Source organism: Micropterus salmoides, unplaced genomic scaffold, assembly GCF_014851395.1.
Source record: "Micropterus salmoides isolate LMB-PRFRI ecotype aquatic unplaced genomic scaffold, ASM1485139v1 Ms_hic_scaffold_3, whole genome shotgun sequence".
NCBI lineage: Eukaryota > Metazoa > Chordata > Actinopteri > Centrarchiformes > Centrarchidae > Micropterus > Micropterus salmoides.
The window spans coordinates 4,120,789-4,144,104 of record NW_024042261.1 but is presented as its reverse complement, the minus strand read 5'-3'; the positions used below and the strand labels follow the sequence as shown (position 1 = coordinate 4,144,104).

The 23,316-nt window shown below is 41.7% G+C and overlaps 1 protein-coding gene across 1 annotated transcript in view; it reads left to right on the top strand.

The window, feature by feature from the left end:
* akap1b (A kinase (PRKA) anchor protein 1b) overlaps positions 1-23,316 on the top strand; it is a 65,624-nt gene that overhangs the window by 23,559 nt on the left and 18,749 nt on the right. Inside the window, exons 3-6 of the mRNA XM_038692388.1 lie at positions 4,727-4,851; positions 21,490-21,616; positions 21,774-21,901; positions 22,989-23,166. Coding sequence (XP_038548316.1) covers positions 4,727-4,851; positions 21,490-21,616; positions 21,774-21,901; positions 22,989-23,166 — 558 coding nt within the window. The remainder of the gene's footprint in view (positions 1-4,726; positions 4,852-21,489; positions 21,617-21,773; positions 21,902-22,988; positions 23,167-23,316) is intronic.

Below are 23,316 nucleotides of genomic sequence, written 5' to 3'. Positions count from 1 at the left end.
GCTGGGCCTGGGAGAGCGGACGGGATTAGTACTATTTTCAGGAGCGTAACTAAAATTCCCTTTTAGTTTACTTTTAGGATATCCTACTGCAATCTTCTACAGTAGGCCTAATCATTATTTAAATGCATTCATTGTTTGATCTAGCCTACAGTTTACTGATTAACTTTAAAATGTAGGCTATTTGATTGTTTAGATCTGTAATGAAATAAAGCAATTGACTGTGCTGGCCCTCACACGTGAAGCGCTTTGGACACTGCACGGAGGACATTTACATTTACTCATTTGGCAGATGCTTTTATCCAAAGCGACTTACATTTGAGGAACAACATACAAGCATCAACAGAGAATCAACTACAGATCTACAACTGACAATACATACTAGTAAGAGCAGCAATGAATACTAGAAAGAGCTCACAGTACATATCACATCAATGTGGTAGATACCTAGGGAAGGAACTAAGAGTTAACAGAAAGTGCAATCAAAACAAAAAGTGCAATCACTACAAGATCATTGTAGGGGATAGAAGAAGAAGAGCACAGGAAGTGCATGTTAGAGGTGAGGAGTTAGAGGTGTTATAAGAGGAAGTGTTCTCGGAAGAGATGAGTTTTCAAGAGCTTCTTGAAGTTAGAGAGGGACGCGTAGTGGCCGAGAAGGAACGTAAGTTTGTATTATGGATATTAGGTAGATGGGTACAGACCCAGTAGTCACTCTGTATTCAAGCATTAGTGACTTGAATTTGATTCTGGAGGCCACGGGGAGCCAGTGGAGGTCACTGAGTAATGGAGTGACATGAGTCCTTTTGGGCTGATCAAAAACCAGACGCGCTGCTGCGTTCTGAACCATTTGTAGGGGTTTCACCGCACAAGCTGGAAGACCTGCTAGGAGGGCATTGCAATAGTCGAGGCGAGAGATAACCATGGCCTGTGCCAGAAGCTGGGTGGCGTACTGAGTGAGGTAGGGCCTGATTTTCATTATGTTGTATAGAGCAAAGCGGCACGACCGAGATACACCAGCAACATGGTCTGAAAAGGACAGCTGGTCATCAATCATGACACCCGAGTTTCTCACCACCTTGGTTGGAGTGATGGTTGAGGAGTCAATTTGTAGTTTGATGTTATGGTGGACAGATTGCTTGGCTGGAATGACCAAGAGTTCAGTCTTAGAGAGGTTTAGTTGAAGTTGGCAAGCCTTCATCCATGCAGATATGTCTGATAGACAGTCCGTGATCCGCGCCGAGACAGTGGGATCGCCTGGCGTCACTTCCTGTGTCCCCTAAGTGGCGCTAGACATCACCTGCTAATATGTTGTGTAGCAGTAGGTGAAGTGTCAACCACACTATGAGAATACCATGTAAATCAAATGATTTTTGTCACACAGGGCTTACTTCCTGCTGCCAGCAGGTGGCGCTATGAGTGATGCTATGCCATGAGTGAATTTTGGCCTATAGGTGTCACAACAACTTCCTGTTTGATGGTGAAGTATAGAGCTTTGACCTCACGGACACTGCGTCACCTGAAAACTTACAACCTTCATAACATGGCATCATCAATGTCATCAAGGTTGTTCTGAGACGGTATTGAGTTAATAATAAATGCTCTGAATTGTCTTACTTGAAAGTCACTTCCTGTATCCTCTATGTGATGCAAAGGAGCACCCAGTAACTGTTATGTCCCAGTACAACAAGTGTGGAACAAACTGAGAAAATTTCTTTTCATTTCATGAGTGTCACACAGGGCTAATTTCCTGTTGCCAGTCGGTGGCACTATCACTATAACTGAATTTTGGCATGTAGATGTGTTGGGGATGGGACCATTATCAATCACATAAAGTTTGGTACAGATGTGAGCATGTACACTTAATGATTTGCAACAAAACAGGAAGTTGTTATAACTTGATACTCCATGCCACGGGCACCCCCGGTGGACCAAAACTCACCGTTTGTACAATGTGTAATCATCGATAGGATAAGACTGCACAGCAAAAAAAAAAATTTTGAAGTCAATCCGACTAAATCTCTAGAAGGAGTTCATTAAAGTGTGGAGTTTGTAAATCGCCAAATATGATAAATCCAAAATGGCCGACTTCCTATTGGTTGTTGACCCGCCTGGCGTGTGTGCAAAATTTTGTAAGGTTTCGAGAACATTTAGGCCATCAAAAACTAGATGCATTTGAAGAAATAATTTGTCAGTTCTGTTTTGGATCAACATGCCATGACCACGATTTGAACCACCAATCTTGGGATCTGCAGGACAAGCACTTAACCACTGCACTGCTGAGATACACTACTTAAGTACTGATGTTAACTTTCTCAATAGCTTTCGTTTCATGGACATAAAAAGCCTCCAAAGCACCAACAGAGGGTGCTGAATGACCAAACATTCCTTGCACACCACTGTTTAGCTTATATGTTTTTTAAGCCAGTGTCAGTATGAACCCCAGCATCTATGAAATGATGACTGTGAATTGTTTTTATCTTATTTTACCAATAAGGTGGTGTCAATCAGAGCCTCTATTACCCCCGTGGCCTCTTACTCAGAGGTTCCTCACCAGCAACAACAGAGTTTTAACCAGTTTTATCCCATCAACTTGTCTGAGCTTTTAAAAACAATATCACAAATGAGAGTGTCCTCCAGCCCACTTGATATAATACCTACAAAATTTTTACTAAAAGTAATAGATTCTGTTGGGCCCCATTTGATCTCTGTTTTCAACAGCTCCCTATCTACTGGTTGTGTCCCTGATTATTTTAAAACAGCTTGCGTGAACCCACTTTTAAAGAAACCTGGTTTAGATCCCTCCCTCCCACAAAATTTTAGACCAATTTCAAAACTGCCTTTTATTGCAAAGATTCTAGAAAGAATTGTGTCCAAACAGCTGCTCACTGTGCTGGAAAATAACAAAATATTTGAAAAGTTTCAGTCTGGTTTTAGGAAGTACCACAGCACTGAGACTGCCCTGCTTAAAGTCACCAATGACCTTTTAATGTCTGCTGATGAAGGTATGTGCTCAGTCCTTGTACTCCTGGACCTTAGCGCTGCTTTTGACACCATTGATCACAACATCATGTTAGACAGACTGAGGCACTGGGTGGGGATCTCTGGTACTGCTCTAGAATGGTTTTCATCCTACCTGTCAAATAGGAAGTTTTGCGTGTCTGTAAACAACTATGTCTCTTCATTCTGTCCAGTTAAATATGGTGTGCCTCAGGGGTCGGTCTTAGGACCCATTTTGTTTTCCTTGTATCTGCTTCCCCTTGGACATATTATCCATAAACATGGCATTTCTTTTCATATTTATGCTGATGACACACAAATATACTTGCCCGTCAGATCCACAGATCCTGGAATGCTGAGTTCACTTAACAACTGCCTTTGTGAAGTTAAAAAATGGATGTCAAATAATTTCCTCCAGCTGAACTCAGACAAAACAGAAATCCTGGTCATCGGGTCCCAGCAGATGGCAAATCAAATACTGCCATCTGCTGGTTCCCTAGTAAATCACATTAAGCCTGTGGCAAAGAACCTTGGTGTTTGGTTTGATAGTAATTTAAATTTCGAGCAGCACACCACAAAGCTTGTTCAATCATGTTTTTATCAACTTAGAAATATAGCTAAAATTCGATCTATGTTAACTTTTAAGGACACCGAGACCATTTTACACGCCTTCATCTCATCACGCCTGGATTATTGCAACAGCCTTTTCACCTGTTTAACCCAAAAATCTATTGATCGACTCCAGACTGTCCAGAACTCAGCTGCCAGGCTTTTAACCAGAACAAAGAAATATGACCACATTACTCTTATTTTAGCTTCATTACACTGGCTCCCAGTATGTTTTAGAATTGACTTTAAAATTCTATTGATCACTTTTAAAGCTCTTCATGGCCTCTCGCCTTGTTATATTTCTGACCTTTTAGTCCCATACGCACCAGCACGTACCTTGAGATCCTCGGGCAGAGGTCTGTTGTCTGTTCCAGAATCTCGACTGAAAACTAAAGGGGACAGAGCGTTTGCTGTCAGGGCCCCGAGGCTCTGGAACAGCCTGCCCGAGGAAATCAGGTCGGCTGAGTCAGTGAACTCTTTTAAGTCCCTTCTTAAAACATACTTTTATAGGAGAGCTTTTCCCGATCTTATTTGACTTTATTTTATCCCTTTTATTTTATTGTATTTTACTAATTTTATATTAAATTTTCATGCTCTTATCTTTTTTTGTATTATTCTTTACACTTGTTAAAGCACTTTGTAACTTGTTTTTGAAAAGTGCTCTACAAATAAGGATTATTATTATTATTATGAAACGAACCTCTTTTTATTATAGAATGTAATAGGTTTAAATTCTGAATGTCCAAGTCATTTAAGTAATTGTTTACTAAGTGAAAAGCTTTTGTTGTGAAGCAGATAAAACGGGTGCTTGTTTGTATTAACTAAAACTTAACTGTAACTCAGACTGGAGTGTGTATTATCAGTAATTTGAAATACTTGAAATTGGAATGTAAATGAGTAAATTTTAAAGATTTTCTGCCACTGTAACTCACTGCATGTGATGTAAAATACAGTGTAGATGCTGTTCGTCGTCGTGTTGATGTCTCACAACTAAAATGATTTCGGGTATGTGTCAACAAATTGCTCAGAATGAGCAGTGGACCTCAAAACATCTGTTTTGCTGTAAATGTTGCTGGTAAAAGTGATGATGATTTTGTGTGTGCGTGCGTGTGTTTTTGTCCAGGCTCTGATGTGAACAGTATGGACTCAGTGGACAGCGGCTGTACTATGGGTGCTGGGGAAAGCCAGAGCAACCACACTGCCTCCCCGAGCTCTGAGCTCATCATCTGGGAAATTGAGGTGCCAAAGGTGAGTCAGGACAACTAATAAAAGAAAGAAAACCATATCAGTGTGACTTGATATATGACTGATGATGTGTGCCTTACATGAGGGTATGTGTGTGCCAAAAATGGCATCATGTCTCTTGTATCAAGCGCAAAGTTGCGGTGTGTGATCATGCACTTCTGAATATCTGTCACTAGGTGCCCGCTGTGAGCCCTGCCCTTTTCATTTTATCATTTACAACGAGGACACTTGGTGTGGAGCAGTAGTTGCGGATATTCTGGCTCAAGTAAACCCGGAGCAAACGGAGGTTCAATTTAAAATACACCAGGTGCTATTAAGAAATAAGACACAGCTGCTCTGTTGTACATAGTTTTATGTATTGTTTTAGATTTACAACCTGTGCATCAACAATATTCAAAATAATGTAAATCAGTGGTTCTCAACCTTTTTCTGTCATGCCCCCTAATCAGAAGCCAACCGCATGTAAACGGATTCAATTCTTATCAGTCAATAACAATATTTAGGGAATAACAAATTAAAAAAGGAGCCAAGTTGAATTTGATAGAAATAAATGATTCAGGTCAGCACAATAGCATCTGAACTCATTATTTATTTCGCCATATAAATGATGTTCATTCAACTTAGTTCCACTTGATACTGCATCAGACAAAGGCCAGCAACAGAAAGTTCAAACACAGAATTGTGACTAGTTGCAGTCCAAAAATGTCAATAGTGGTATTAGTTTTTAATTTCAGGATAGGAATGCACATGTAGGGTTTTGGCTTCTTTTTTCTTATACTGTGTTGATCCCCAAGGGGAAATTTGTTGTTCTCTGCATGTAACCCATCCTAATTAGCCATTGTGTGCAGCGCCTGGGGAGCAGTTAGGGGTTCAGGTGCACTTTCAGGAATTGTCTTAGCTGGACTCAAACTAGTGACCCGGAGGTTTCCCAGCAAAGTCTGACTGAGCTAATGTCACTCCAGTTTCTGACATTGGCTACTCCTGGTGGTAGTATCAGAGTACACACTGGCAGACAGCAGTGCACACTGCCTAGGGTAATTTTGTCAGGTTTTCCCTCTTTTTAATGGTCATACAGTCAACCGGTTAATAATTTACATAATATGGTTTAACAGGTCTAAGTTCAAGGGCTGAGAGCTAAGATTGACACCTTGACAAAGTTCAGACTCCATGTTCAGTTTATTAGTTGTGATTATTAGTATGTAATGTTGCATTATTGATTTTTATTTACTGTGCCTGATGTGCAATCACCAGTGGCAAAGTGGTTTGTGTATGTTTTGATTAGTTTGTTTTTTCGTAAAAAAACCCCGAAGAAACGGGGGAAAAAAAGAGCCGTTTTTCCGTTTTTGGTTTCTGAATCAGAAAACGAAAAACAACTAAACCAAATTCAAATTAAAGCTGTAAGCAGCGTTGGGCGGGGCCTTGCACTTGAAGCACTGCGGGGTGTGAGGCAGCCGCATTGCAGATGAATTGGCTACACGCTTCGGATGCTGCATGAAGGTGTTATACGTCGCTACCTGTGTCCCCTTTGTGGCGCTCTAGAGCACACGACTATAAATACATGATGGCGTGTAGATGTGTTCGGGGCGGGACAGTTATGAAGCATGTAAAGTTTTGTGCAGATGTGAGCATGTACACTGAAGTTACATCAACTTCCTGTGTCATGGCGAAGAGTTTAAAGAGGTGGTATGCTTTTTGGCTTTTTCCCTCTCCTTTGTTGAGTTATTTCTCTTTTTTGTGCATGTAACAGGTTTGCAAAGTGAAAAAGCCCAAAGTCCAGCCCAAAGGGAGTTCCCATCTCCCACAGAAAGCTCTGCTCTGAACCGCTTGAAAACAGCTCGTTTGTAGTCCAGCCCTTCACTTCCTTAACACAATGAAAACGCGTCATAAAGCTTGCCAAGCGGCTAGCGGGGTCAGGCACGCCCTCAAACCAAGCTAGTCTGAGCGGAGGCCCTTTGGCTCGACTCGCCTTTGTTTGGTTTTCCATTGTAGAAATGTTGCACCTGTACCCCTGCTTCCAGGTACTTTTTTTCGTATCACCTCACCTCCGTCGAGGTTCCAAGCGAGCTGAGGGATACTAAAATGTAACGTGAAAACAGACAGACTGCTGATTGGTCAGAGAGAATATTCACTATTCACTGCATCATCATTGCTGCACCAGACAGAGGCGAGTAACAGAAAGTTTTATATTTTACAGTTTTCGTATGGAATTTCATCACTAAATCCACTTCTGAGAAGTTTTGAGGTGAGAAATCAGCTGTGTAGATTTCAATATTTCTATATTATATGTACAGTTTATTATAATATAGACAGTTTTACGAGAAGTGATGGCGGAACAAAATGTGCTTGAATATTTTCGGAGTTGAAGAGCGCGGAGGGGGAAGCCTGTGTGTGGCGTCGCTATGACGACCAGCTACGTACTATCTCTGGGTACTGTCTGCAATGGAAAACGGAGCAGGGCGGAGTAGCGTCCAGTCTATCGATTTGCGCTATGGTAGCATTTTTCGGCAAGGCAGCATAGATCGTCAGAACACCGGCAACAGTTCAGCGTTCAGTCCTGATGGTAAGATGTGGAACAATGATGTTGTGGACTCGAGAGTAACTCATACCATCTGCTAGGTTACGGTCGCAGTCTGAAGCGGCTTTGATTTGGATCACACTACCTTGTTTCTTACGACCCGCCCTTCTCTGCTTCTGATTGGCTAGTAGTCCTTACCTGGGAACTGCACATGTGCAACTCCCAACAAAGATTTTGTACTGCAGCAATGTGCTTTTGGTGTTTTTTGAAAATTAAATTAAAATTAAATTAATTACATGCAGCGGAGGTGGCGCTATGACTGTGGGTGAATGTCAGCATGTACATGTGTTCAGGGCGCGACTCTCATCCTACATGTACAGTTGGGTGCAGATCTGAGCATGCACACTAAAATTATAACAACTTCATGTTTCACGGCGAATCATCAATTTTCGATGCCACGGACACGCCGATTGACGAAAACTCATATACATAGCACAACTTTTCATCATGAATGATGGCACAGCAGAAATTTGAAGTCGATCGGACTAAAGTCGTAGGACGAGTTTGTTAAAGTACGGAGTGTGTAAATCCAAAAATTGCCGTAAAATTCAAACTGGTCGACTTCCTGTTGGATTTAGGACATCGCTCCAAGAGGCTTTTTGGTACGTCTGGACATGATACATGTGCCACAGAAATTTTAAAAAAGTTTACGTAGGTGAAACTTTATCTGGGGGCTGCTCTATAGGGGGCGCTAGCGAGCAATTTTGCCACGACCATGAGCGAAACCCATAAAATAAGAAATTTTTCGCTGCGTCTGAATTATGTGCAAAGTTTTGGTGAGTTTGAATATGTTTAGGCACCCAAAATTGAGGTTACTTTGCAGAAAAATTTAAAATTAAAGCTGCAAGAACGCTGCTTGCAGACCAGAGCTTGAAGATCACGTCCTGTTGTCAGCAAATTTGGTGACATGTACACTAAAGTTACAATGCTTTCCTGTTTGATGGCAAATCACCAATTTTGCACGCCACGGGCAAGCCGTTCCACGAAAACTGACTGTTTGCACGACTTTTAATTGTTAGTCAATTTAGTCAGTGGGTTTAGACTGCACAGCACAAATCTGAAGTCAGTCGGACTAAATCCCTAGGAGGAGTTCGTTACGGAGTGTGTAAATCGCAAAAAATGACCATTAAATCCAAAATGGCCGACTTCCTGTTAGGTTTAAGCAATGGTGAAACATGGGCTGTATTCAAAACCGCCTACTATATATATATATATTACTATACTACTATATATTACTTTTTAAGGAGTATATGCTGAGTAACTAGTAAGTAGCTGTATTATTTCTTGCCCAACACTGAGTTGACAATAAGGATTGGATAAATTGGGTATGTTTTGATTATTGCTTGTTAGAGACTATGTCTAATGTTTACTTTGACGTTGTTGTGGATTGATCACTCATGTAGCCTATATAGGCTACACTTTGCTGTATAAATGGTTGCTTTTTAAGTTGTCCTTATGTTAAAGTTTTTGTCACGTTATAAATTAATTTCTTGTGAATGGTTGTGACAGGGTTTATATGAGGCCTTTTAATAAAGCTTTGATCCGCGGGGGTTGCTCTGCGCCCCTCATCAACGGGCAGGCAAACAGCCCTTCGCGAGGTAACCATGGCAACGGCCTCTCCCGTGAAACTGTCATGGTGGTTCTCGTCTCACGCACACGCCCGCTGCCAGAGTTGAAATGTCAAACTTTTTCCTACAGTTTATCAACAGACAGAGACTGATCAGCTGTTTGTTTCCTGACTAATATAACTGTATCTTTAGGCCGCCAGGTTTTAAACAGGCGACAACCTTTGCTGCTGTCAAAGTGAAAGTTATTAGTTATATTATTTAGTTATAGAATCAATTATGTTGCATGTTGCACACTTAGCTGTTGAAGTTTGGCAAAAATGGATACAAAATAATAATTATTAGAGAGAGGTTGCAATGGCGCAGTGGATTAGACACTTATCTAGAGCTGCCACCAGCTTGATCGGGGTGGTGATGCCCTTTGCCAGTCACATGCCTGTGTACTACTCCTAGCAGGTTGGACATATCAACACATTGATGAGGCTATGTTGTAAAACTGGTAAGTTTATAATTAACGGTGTGCCGGTGGCGTGACTGCGAAGTTCCACGTTTCGCCATGATACAGGAAGTTATTGTAACTTGACTGTACATGCTCAGGGATCTCATTTATAAATGGTGTGTACGTACAAAACAGGGCTGGAAACGTGCGTGTACACGCCACTTCCCAAACGAAGGTTGTGATCTATAAAAAACAGACTTGACAAGAGACTGTGCGATCCTGTAAGTAAACTCTGAACCATGCGTACGCACATAAGAGAAATGATAAACGGCGACTCACATGGCAGAAGGATGAAACTGTTTGAAATTAATATTCCTACTATTGTGGAAAATAAATTTAAATGTTACCTCTGAGTATTGTAGGCTTAAAACCTTTCTGAATAAACACCCGTTTTATTGACTTTCCCTGAAGTGCGCAAAAAAACATCATTAGATTATTTGCAGCACACAAAAAGAACCAGATTCAGGATAAAAAACACAAACAGAGATATGGGTACAGTTCAATTGGGAATCATATTAATTAATACTTGCATGCAGTGCAATTTATTCTGATTAATAATGTGAACAGGAGGACAAATTACATTTAAATTGATGGCGTTTTCAGTTCGTCAGTAGGAGTGCATAGTTTCATATATTATCACATGTTCATTGCCTTATTGAGCTAAATGCTGTGTGCCAGCATGTGGATGTGATGCGCTGTAAAAATGCGTTATGGAAAATATAACACTATTTTATTAAAGAAGTATGAGTGTGTGTCACATAAAACAAGTCATATTTCTTTTAACTCATTAGCAGCCTTGTTAAGTCAGTGGATTGTTTGTGTAGCCTAAATAAATGTTTAAACACAAGCGGAATGCATTTGGTTTAATCTCTTTTCAAACAGGGGAATCCAAATTAGTACCTGGGTCATCCCGTCTTGCGTGTGTGTCACCCTCCGGTCAGTGACGTCACTACTCAGGAGGGATGCCCCCTCCTGCAGATCGGTATTAAAGGGGTGGAGCTCTGGTTCCCCCTTTCCTTACAAGTGTTGCATGAAACTGTGTTATTTACCCACCAAACAACATGCTTCAGCTTCACCAAAAGGAACGTCAGTGTCACACTGAGTTAAATATCCTTTTGTAGCTTTTCTGTCAGAATTTGCCTCCTTTTCTTCCTGCAGTCAGGACGTATTAACATTAATGAGGGGCGTTTCTTTCTCTTGTTCTCCTGTGCATTTTTTCCACACTGCTCGGCCACGCTCACTCACGCACTGATTGAACGCTGTGTTGATGTGTGTGTGCATGCAAACAGTTGCGTGTGATGACAGATCATACCATCAGGTTAAAAGCAGGCGGGAAGCTGACGCTCTACATGTCTAATGGACTGTGGCTGCCTGTGGCAGATTCAACTTTTGTATTCTCATTTGACAAAAGTCTGGATGGCACATTTGGCGCACGCCCCCTCGCGCGGCGGCACTGCAGGAGAGAGTATGACGTGCCTGTTGTTTGAATTCTCCTGCTATTAAAAAAGCTTGCTATGTCATGTTGATGATTAACAGCAGGATAAAACCGCCCTCAGTCAGTCTGCTAGTTTCTCCACAGCGTCTTCTTGTTTACAGTGTTGTCGGTCGAGACAGTAGGCTTCACGAATGGACCAATGAACAAAAACTATGTGCAGGTATTACTCATGGGAGTTGTAGTGTCAAATTGCAGTTCTTTATTTCAGATGCCTTTTGAAAAGACTACAATTTTTCAACAAGCCAAAGTGGCTAGTGGGAGTGACAGTGTTACCCACCACTTTATCTCTTTATTTATTTATTTATAGAGCACTTTTAAAACCAACGTTACAAAGTGCTTTACATAAAGCAGTTATGACATAAAAACATATATAAAACAATACAAGAAACTAAAGTCACTTCAAAATATACTTCAAATAACATCAGGTAAAATCAGGGAATGCTCTACGATAAAAGTATGTTTTAACAAGGGAACAAGAGTTTACTGATTCAGCCAACCTAATTTCTTCGGGTAGATTGTTCCAGAGCCTCGGTGCCCTAACTGCAAAGGCTCTGTCCCCTCTCAGTTTCTCTGGGACCACTAAAAGCCCCTTACTTGAGGATCTCAAGTTACGAGCTGGTATATAAGGTACTAGTAGGTCAGCAATATAGCAAGGGGTGAGACCATGTAAAGCCTTAAATGTAATCAGTAAAATCTTAAAATCAATTCTAAAACCTACTGGGAGCCAGTGTAACGAAGCCAAAACAGTAGTGATATGATCACGTTTCTTGGTTCTAGATAAAAGTCTGGCAGCTGAATTCTGGACATACTGTAGCCGAACAATAGGTTTTTGATTCAGGCAGGAAAAGAGGCTGTTACAATAGTCCAAACATGAAGAAATAAGAGTGTAAAATGGTCTCAGTATCTTTAAAAGTTAAAAAAGGTAGGATTTTAGAAATGTTTCCTGTGTGAAATGTTGTGCCCTAAAGGCAGCATATATAATGAAAATAAAATTGGTCCCAAGACTGACCCCTGCGGCACCCCATACTTAACAGGTAGTGTATGAGGACGTGTAATTATTCAAAGACACACAGAAACTCCTATCCGAGAAGTAAGATATAAACCAGTCTAAAACAGTGCCAGATATCCCCATCCAGCACCTCATTCTCTCCAAGAGGATACTATGGTCAACTGTCAAACGCAGCACTAAGATCTAAGAGTACAAGCACAGAGCACATTCCAGCCTGCAGCCATCAAAAGATCATTTGAGCAATGTCGTTTCAGTGCTATGGTATTTCCTGAAGCCCGATTGAAACAAAAAAGATGTTATTTGTTTCTAATGTATGTAGAAGCTGCTGCTGACACAATTTTTTTCTAAAATTTTAGCAATGAAGGGCAACTTGGAGATTGGTCTATGATTTTCGGGCAGGGAGATGTCCAGTCCATTTTTTTTTTTTTTAACAGTGGGTTCACACATGCAGTTTTAAAATAATCTGGGACACGGCCGCTGGATAAGGAACTATTAAAAATTGAGAGCAAGCAAGGCCCTACAGAATCCATGACTCTCGGAATCACATCAAGAGGCCTGGAAAATACTCTCATATGTGATACCGTTTCTACAAGTTCCGTAAATGTAATTGGATAAAACCTGTTAAAACTGTCATGCTGTGGGTGAGGAAAATCTGAGGAAGTGGCACTGGGTGTGATAGAGGCTCGAATTAACTCCACCTTTTCAATAAAATACAATAAAAACACCTCACAGTCAGCGTTACTTTCAGTAGGGGCACAAGGTGGGGCTGGATTTAACAGCAGATCAGCAGTCCTAAATAAAAACCTTGGGTTATGGTGATGCAAAGAGATGAGTTCTGAAAGATATTTTGTTCTAGCCTCCTTAACCATTCTATTATACTGTGACAGCAGCTCCTTCATGCTAGCGTAGTGTATTTGGAGTCCAGATTTCTTCCACCTACGTTCTGCTTTCCTATGTTCTCTTTTTAAGCTGCGGATACTGTCATTGAGCCAAGGCTGCTTTTTTTTCTCTAGCCTTTGACTTATATAGTTTGACTTATAGTATTTAATAAGGACAAGCAGATTCTCACAGCCTTGAGTTAACTGGGTGTCGGGGGCTGCACCTTTTTACTCCCCTCCAGCTCTCTCTGTAGCTCAGATAATCCCTGCTACCTGCGTGTGCTAAGCTGCCGCCGCAAAGTAAAAGTGCTTCTTAAATGACGCATCAATGAATCGTTGAAATAATCTATAGAAGCTTCAAATACTAAAATCGTTATCTGCATCCCTAAAACTAATCGTTATGTACAACCCTAGCACATGCCTTTAGTACTCTTCCTGAGGCCCCATCCACACTACTCCATTTTAGTTTACAAACAGAGAATTAATACGAATACAATCTCCGTCCACACCAGCATTTCAGAGTTGATCTCCGTCTACATTTAAACGACTGAAAACGCACAGCTAGGACCCGTACAGGTGCACTGGGCATGCGCGTGCCAGTGTAAACATGAACCAGATGGTCTATTCCGCAAAAGAATAAATAAATACAGACTAAGCATCAGACCATTTTTTCTTTTTTTTTTCTTTGTTGCATAGATCAATAATGAGTGTTATTTGCACAGAATATTTTAATAAAAATATGATGTCAAAAACCCAGTCAGCAGCATCGTGTTTCTGCTTTGCAAGACCCAATCGGAGAGCCGAGCGTGAGCAGCTGCATCATCGTTTCTGAAGTCCTCCATTTTGGCCCGTCTTCACTAAAATGCCCTCCGGAGTTTTGAAACGCAAAATGGGGTCGGTAGCGTTTCTAAACTTCTCCGTTTCAGGTCTTCGTTTTCATTGTTGTAGTCTGGACGGGAGGTGCAAACGTAGCAAAAGGTTGTTTTAATTTGAAAACACAGTAGTGTGGACGGGGCCTAAGACTCCATCTGGCCCAGTTGCCTTATTACAGTTGAGAGTGAGTGGCTGGTCGCTTTCTGGAAAGCTGGTGTCTGGGCCTGGATCTGGTCCCCTACTAGGGACGGAGCTGTCCTCAAAGCAGACGAAGAATGTATTTAGCTGATCAGGGAGGGAGGGATCTGTGGAGGTGGGCTGACTGTTGAATGCGTTGCTTGTAATCCCGCTTTGCTGAGGTGATGCCTCTGTCTAGATTGGCCCTAGCCCTCCTGTACTCCTCCCTGTCTCCTGATCTCAGCGCAGTGTCCCGAGCTGTGAGCAGCCCCTACACTCTGTTGGTGATAATGATTAGTTTTTTCAGGCTTACAATATCTGTGCAGAAGTTGACTGTGGTGGTGTAGAGCTCTTTTTCTAACTGTTCAAACAACTCCAACTTGGTGTCCTCGAGGTGCAGGGCTGGGGAATCCTCCTCAGTCCAGATCTGCACACCTCCTGATTTGTGGTTTTGTTCTACCGATGAGGGGTGTGTAGGCTGGACAGTCTTTCCGCTAGGATTTTTTTCAGCTGCGGGGGGGAGGACAAACAGCAGAAAATTGTATGTTTTCCAATGACAAATATGTAATTTCACATCATATTGGGCCATTATTTTCACAATATCTCTGAACAAATAGTTGGAACAACAACCTTTAGATCTGGAGAAAGTACTTTTGGTTGGTTCGATCGTGATGCATATAGAGGAAACACTGCTGGAGTCAGGAACAGGGTCAGGTGATCTGACTGTCCAAGATGAGGTGAGCAGTGAAATCTACCCTGCTCAAAAAATAAAGGGAACACTAAAATAACATATCCTAGATCTGAATGAATGAAATAATCTCATTAAATACTCCTTTCTTTACATAGTTGAATGTGCTGACAACAAAATCACACAAAAATGATCAATGGAAATCAAATTTATCAACCCATGGAGGTCTGGATTTGGAGTCACACTCAAAATCAAAGTGGCAAACTACACTACAGGCCCATCCAACTTTGATGTAATGTCCTTAAAACAAGTCAAAATGAGGCTCAGTAGTGTGTGTGGCCTCCACGTGCCTGTATGACCTCCCTACAACACCTGGGCATGCTCCTGATGAGGTGGCGGATGGTCTCCTGAGGGATCTCCTCCCAGACCTAGACTAAAGCATCCAACTTGGATGTTGGTGGATGGAGCGAGACATGATGTCCCGGATGTCCTCAGTTGGATTCAGGTCTGGGGAACGGGCGGGTCAGTCCATAGCATCAATGCCTTCCTCTTGCTGACACACTCCAGCCACATGAGGTCTAGCATTGTCTCGCATTAGGAGGAACCCAGGGCCAACCGCACCAGCATATGGTCTCACAAGGGGTCTGAGGATCTCATCTCGGTACCTAATGGCAGTCAGGCTACCTCTGGCTGGCACATGGAGGGCTGTGCGGCCCCCCAAAGAAATGCCACCCCACACCATTACTGACCCACCGCCAAACCGGTCATGCTGGAGGATGTTGCAGGCAGCAGAACGTTCTCCACGGCGTCTCCAGACTGTCATGTCTGTCACATGTGCTCAGTGTGAACCTGCTTTCATCTGTGAAGAGCACAGGGTGCCAGTGGCGAATTTGCCAATCTTGGTGTTCTCTGGCAAATGCCAAACGTCCTGCACGGTGTTGGGCTGTAAGCACAACCCCCACCTGTGGACGTCGGGCCCTCATACCACCCTCATGGAGTCTGTTTCTGACCGTTTGAGCAGACACATGCACGTTTGTGGCCTGCTGGAGGTCATTTTGCAGGGCTCTGGCAGTGCTCCTCCTGCTCCTCCTTGCACAAAGGCGGAGGTAGCGGTCCTGCTGCTGGGTTGTTGCCCTCCTACGGCCTCCTCCACGTCTCCTGATGTACTGGCCTGTCTCCTGGTAGCGCCTCCGTGCTCTGGACACTACGCTGACAGACACAGCAAACCTTCTTGCCACAGCTGGCATTGATGTGCCATCCTGGATGAGCTGCACTACCTGAGCCACTTGTGTGGGTTGTAGACTCTGTCTCATGCTACCACTAGAGTGAAAGCACCGCCAGCAGAGAATGAATTTCGCAACATGTATGTGTATGTGACAATAAAAGTATCTTCTTCTTATAAAGGTTAATAATACAGGATGAGAGCAGGTGAGAACAGAAAAATATGGGAGAAACCCGGGGAAACTGGGAGGGTTGACATGAGAGGAGTAATGTTAGAGAGAGGAATGGGGTAATGTGAGGCTACACACTACTATGGATATTGTAAATCGTTTAACGAATACGATCTTCTTCGTCCACAGCAGCGTTTTAGCTGTGTATCAGAGTTGATATCCGTCTATATTAAAATGAATGAAAATGCACACATAGTAGCCGTTCACGTACACTGAGCGTGCACTTGGTGGTGTAATCATGAAGCAGATGGTCTACTCCGCAGTTGCAGAAGATTTGGTGAATGAAGAAAGTAATACAGACGTATAACCACACCAGGTATCTTTTTGCATGGACTGACAACGGGCTGGAAATGTTACTGAAAGTAACACGGGAGTACAGAGAGATGTGCCGGTGGAAAACAGAGTCGTCACCTAAATATGGCATCATACACAGTACATTTACAGTTATTTATAGGCCAAAATATTTTAACAAAACACCAACACAGTCACCATCACCATCTGACAGTAGCGTTGTGTTTTTGCTTTGCATGACTGAAAAGACTGAATCAGAAAGCCAAATGTGCGTCTTCGTAGCGCAGTGGTTAAGTGCTTACCATTCAGATCCCGGTCGTGGTATGTTGACTCCAATACTGAAATGAAGAAATATTTCTGCAAATTCATCTCATTTTTGATGACCTAAATGTTCTCAAAAACTTACAAAACTTTGCATACATTCCAGGCGGGTCAACAACCAACAGGAAGTCGGCAGTTTAGATTTAATTGTCATATTTGGCGATTTACACACTCCACCTTGAATACCTCCATATGCCATTATTCACCCAAAGTCATAGCGCCATGCTTCATGCTGTGATGTGTTGGCAATAAAAAACTGTCCCAGAAAAGCCTTAACACAGTGATGATGCTGTGTTTTGAAGCTTATTAATAACTACATGACATGCATATTGTTGTGTCCAAGTGAATTCTTTTCTGTTGAAGTAATTTTAATCAATGCATGACACATCACTTTATTCTACAAAACCCATTCTGGTTTAATACATTTACATTGTAATGATGTATATTATTTATTACAAACTCCCAAAATGTCAGGTGGTACAACCATCTGTGCAAATAAACAGTTTTAAGAAAAGATTTTTTTGGGATAGTAATTGTATTTTAAGGATAGTAATCCAAAATAAAATACTGTGGTATGATGTTATGTTTTAAACTTTTAATATAAACCAAATTGTACAAAGTTGCTGAGATAATTGAAAAAATTCTGTTCAGCAGTTTGCATGTTTTCAGTTGTCAGGGTAGTACAACCGTTATTCCGAAGTAAAAATTTATTAACAGGTTATTATATCATCCAGAGGGCCCCACGTGACCTTTATGTCTGAGTGAAAATCCCTTTCAAATAATGATAAAAATACCTATGTTCAACTTATAGACTGGTTCACTTTCCATGTCAGTGGTACAACCAATGTAATACTTGGAAATTATTAATTAGGGCCTGAGCACAAACTGTGCAAGGTCCTTATTGAAACTGAAGGTATTCTTTTTTTTCTTTCTGGAAAGTAACCTCAATTTTGGGGGCCTAAACATACTTGAAAACTCACCGAACTTTGCACAAAATTCAGGAGTGGCGGAAATTTCGTATTTGATGGGTTTTGTGCTTGGGCGTGGCAAAATGGCTCGGTTGTGCCCCCCTACAGAGCAGCCCCCGGACTAAGTTTTACCTATGTGTATGAAATGTCTGTGGTAGGTGTATCATGTCCAGACGTACAAAAAAGCCTCTTGGAGCCATTGCCTAAACCCAACAGGAAGTCGGCCATTTTGGATTTAATGGTTATTTTTGGTGATTTACACACTTTGTACTTAATAATATTTCTCAGGATGTATTGACAGAAATGCAATATAAGATCCATAACTATGTTTTCAGTGGTGTACGAAGACCTTACATAATGAACCATTATGTTTTTATTACCTTAGAATGAGCCATTTTTATCTACATAACCACGGGCACCCCTTCTATGGAGGTCTCAGTATTGTGTCGTCATGTTTCTACAATAGCCGACAACGGACAAACAGTGCTACAGAGCGCGTTTCGTCATCACAGTGTTCTTTTGCTTGTATAATTTCGGCAGTGTAGATGCCCGTCACTACATTAAGGGCCAGATTTACTAAAGGTTTGCGCAAGTAAAAACATGTGCAAACTTGATATCACCAGCAAATTAGCATGTAAGCTGATCTACTGACGGTGTGCACACTGAGTGACGTCTTTCAAAAGCACAAGATAGCACCTGTTGTTCATTTAGTACTTTTACCTTAATGAATATGCAATTTGGGGCGTAACATGCAAATACATTTATTTACTACACGCAATGTGATCTACCAAGCCTAAACACAATTTCATGTGAGTGCAACAGCCTCTGTATTTAATACGTTTGAAAGGAAGGTGCAAACCGTTGAGCAGAGATGGCTGCTGTTATTGTTACCAGAAGGAGACACAGCCGTAATGAAAGAAAATGTAGAGAAATTAACATTAGATAATGTTATTCTATAACCAATGTATTGAAATACAATTATTTTATTTATTCGATTAACTATATGAATAGAATTTTTTTTGTATTTTCATTTAGCAAAAATTTAGCAAAATTGCTTTGGCAATACTGTTGTATTAACATTCATGCCAATAAAGCAAATTTCGTTTCAACCTGATTTATTTTCTCCGTGTAAGGGAAGAATTTAGAAAGTTGTGTGGCGTTGCGGAGAGCCCCCAGCTGCAGTGCATGGATCATGCATAAAATTCATCCAGCCAGAGGGAACAATCACCAACTGTTCACAGCGCGCCGGTCGTAATAGCAACACAACTCATTGTAGGAATCGAAGAGGGAATGAGGCGTACAGGGACAGATCGCGGCGCGACCGAGCACGGTGCAGACGGTCAGTGATTGTTCCCTCTGGCTGGATGAAGCACGATCTGCTGGCATTTCCTTGCGTCTGGGTCATTCCAGCATACTGTATCTATTTTTGCTGGGGTTTTCCAAAGCAGTTTTTCCAGGTGTGCTGTCCCAAGTACTTAACGCAATCTTAGGCAGGATGGGCGGGTACGATTTCCACATAATTGGGATGCACTGAATGAAACGAACCAAAGGCTTTCATGCAGTAGCTGCTTTCTCTCCCGACTCTCCATGGCGGAAACCATAAAAACACGCAAAACCCTCATTTAAATACTCCCACCTCCATTGTGTTTGCTGCTGTTGTCATCTACGCAATAATTCTTAGTAAATCACCCATAACGTCACCATGGGCTGGTGATGGCGCAATGGATAAAACACATGCGTTTAACGGCCAACCCGCTCTACCTCCTGAGCCACAGCCGCCCGATGTAAATCCACGGAGAAACCTATATGCGTCCGTAGAAGAAGAGGAAATGATAATAATATACAGTCTCTGAGTAGTCTTCTGGTTTATTAGAAGTAAGAGGAGAAGTGATATTTGGACAAATGAACGAGCACATGCGTTATTTAGCACGAGAGCCAACAGCCTGTGGATCTTTATACCATTAAGCCAGATGGAGTAGGGACAGATGCAGACAGCTGACAACAGAAATCACGGATGTTGTGGATTTTCCCAGATTGAAGGCTATAATGTGGGACAGATGTTTTCAAAGCGCTGCTGAATTAAGTTTGTCAGACTTTAGCAATGAAAATGAAAGCTGTTGTTTGATAGCTTTAGCTTGAAGCCGGCCATAATCACGAGAGACGTGAGGTGTTTCCCCTGTCAGTGGTGTGAAATATGTAGTTGCATTAATTTCATGTCGCCTACTTATTCTCCAGCCTGTAGGTTGGCTTTGCTGGTTATGTTAGTGAGACAATCAGCTGATCAGTAACGTTAATTGGCAATAAAGCCGTAACCTTAGCTTAGAGCATGGAAGCATCAGCCAGCTAAACTTTTACTGCCCTGGTAGAAAAATCATGTAAGGTTAGTTGGATTGGTTTATTCTCCAGCGCTGGCTTTGGCTTGTGGTGTAAAATATGTAGTTGGGATTAATTTCATGTAGTTACTCTCTCTCCAGAGCTCTGTTTTGGCTTTGTAGGTTAAGTTAGTGAGACAATCAGCTGATCAGTAATTGGCAATAAAACGGTAGCTAACAGCTGGAAGCTCAGATCAGCCAGCTAAACATTTACTGTCCTGGTAGAAAAAATATGTAGTTGGTTGATTGTAATTTCATGTAGTTATTCTCCAGCGCTCTGTTATGGCTTTGCAACGTGGACAGAAATGTGCCCTTACTTTGAGTGAATGAGTTAAACATTATTATTGGCAATAAAACAGCAGGGAAGCTCAGATCAGCAGCTAAACTTCACATTTTACTGCCCTGGTGGAAAACATGTATTTCTTTTTACTGCTAATGGTGATATAAAACAAGACCGTGTGTCTATCAAGTTACCAATAATGAATACTTTCAGAATTTGCATTAAAAAAATATGTTGTTTATGATATTGTTCTGCCACTGTGCACACAATGTGTAATTTGTACTTTCACATGCTAAATGCCCATTAAAAACGTCTGCCCATCCAAAATCGATGATGCGCCATGACACAGGAAGTTGTTATAACTTCAATATACATGCTCACATCTGCACCAAATTTTACATGTTTAATAAGAGTTGTGCCCTGAACACATCCATATGCCAATAATCACTCAGTCATACCGCCACCTGCTGGCAACAGGAAATTACATATTTTACGCTGTAATGTACTACTCCTAGCAGTTGGACATTTCAACTTCAGAACTGTCCCAGAAAGCCCTTAACACATTGATGAAGCCATGTTGTAAAAGTTGTTGTGAGTTTGCAGTTAATGACATGGCGGCAAAGGTCCACGCTTCGCCTTGACGCAGGAAATTGTTGTAACTTGACTGTACATGCTCAGATCTTTACCAAATTTTACACGTTTATTAAGAGTCCCGCCCTGAACACATGTACATGCCGACACCCACAGTCATAGCGCCACCTGCTGACAACAGGAAATGATCTTTAACGAAGCAGCCCTCGCGGCACAAAAAACTGAAAAAAAACGCTTGTATTTAGGCCGTCATGTTTTATGATTTTCTAAAACGGGGTGAGCTTGTGGCTGTCTTTAAACCCAAGATTTGGATTTCAGTCGTAATATTAATGATATACAGTATCCTTTCACACGATACCCACAATGACAAACTTCACTGACAAGATGAGGCTAGGGAAATATTTAATATTTAAAGAACACTTATTTGTAAGACACAACTTCCTAGATGCTACGATTTATAGGGAATTGGTGAGAATTCAGGGATTCTTTTTCTCATTAGAAAAGTCTGAATTGGTATTAGGCTCTTAAGGTTTGGTTCACATTCTTATAAAATGTTAAAAACTACAGTTTAGTGTACATTGTTTCTTCTGCCTGTCTTCCTGTACCAGCATCTTGTAGGACGGTTAATAGGGAAACAAGGGAGATACGTGAGTTTCCTGAAGCAGAACTCGGGCGCAAAGATCTACATCTCCACCCTGCCTTATACACAGGAGTTCCAGATCTGTCACATAGAGGGTGAGTCAGGGGAACCAGATCCCTGTGTCTTCTGAAGGTGCTGGTGGGAGGGAATTCATTCACATTAAGAGTTTTTCAAATGAAATGTTGAACATTTTACATCAGTGTCGTTTTGGACCACACCTAAAACTTTGACTTGTATTTGATATTTTTCCAGGTACAAAGCAGCAGGTTGATAAAGCCCTGTCCTTGATTGGGAAGAAATTCAAAGATCTGGACTTAACCAACCTATATGCACCTCCACCGCCCCCCCTCACGTTGCCATCACTTCCTATGACCTCCTGGGTAAGGATGTGCTCTTGGGCTGCGCTGTGCAAATATTTATTTTGAGAGTTGCTTTTTAGCTGCTACAGTATATTGGTAGACTACCAAGGCCAGGATACCTTGAAAATGCCTACATTTTTATACTTTCCAGCATATGTCAACCCAAAGGCGAGGGTCAGGCTTCATGATAAGAGATTATAGCTGCATTTTTGCTTTATGGTTAGTTGTTATTTTGCAATTTATTGCTACCCTTATCAGATCATTCATTCACATTTCTGCTCTACCTCCTGGATGCAGTCTCTATAAGGCGCCCCTGCCCGAAAAGCCCATTTTCTTCTGATTGGCTAACTTCCAGGAAGCCTGCCGAGGAGCTTGTGAGCTGCTGTGTCTGAGTCTAAGTTCTGTTTATAGACGCAGTTGCTAGTCACCATTGTTAGTCTAACACACAGAGCTCCGTTGGCAGCTCATCCTTCCACCCAACAGTCAACACTATGTTGATGTTATCCTCTTACACTAGTAAGATACTATTTAAAGTTAATAATGTTGGATTAGTCTTCATTTCATGGGGCTATTTGGAATTTCTGGGGTAATGCATACTGTGGGGGGACAAGTCCTTAAATACCTATCTACCAACTTCAAGCTTTAGTAAGAACTTGCTGCATTTTTGATAACTTGAAGGATTGGTAGTCCATCTAAGCCTGCTGCTAGTGTTAGACTATATTCTGTGACCCATCAGATTCTGTGACCTGTAGCAGTGCAGTTGACAGTTGAGGGAAACATGCTGTTTAAGCCCATCTCTAGTCACAGCAGAAGTATGGAAAACACACCTCATAGGTTTGTTCTTATTTTAGGCAGCACTGTACCTAGAAAATATATACAGCAGCAGTAATGTTCATCTACCTCAACAGTAAAATTACAGTAAAATGACCATAATACAAGCTACAAGGTGTTCTACCTTGTTTGTTTTATTGGCCAGTGCATTACATCATGAGTTACAAGGGAGGATGCTGCTTTTTTTGTGAATAAAGTGTGGTTTTAGCTATATGGAAGACTGTACCATGGAAGCCATTTACCAGAAGAGTAACTCATGTGTCATTTGTCTTCTCAGCTTCTGCTCCCCAGTGGAGTGACAGTTGAAGTGATAGTGGTAAACATCGTGTCAGCCGGTCACGTCTTTGTCCAGCAGCACACCCATCCCACCTATCACGCTCTGCGAAGCCTTGACCAGCAGATGTTCCTCTGCTACTCCCAGCCAGGCACCCCTGCCCTTCCCTCACCTGCTGAAGGTAACCTCTGTCATACAGTGGGGTTTAACTCAGTGCATACTGATAAATGTGTGTACAGTTTTACTCATTCTTTGTCTTATGAACCTATGACTCCATAGGCAGCCAGAGGTGCATCTTCAAAGTTAATTGTTCAAAGTTGATTCAGTTCTA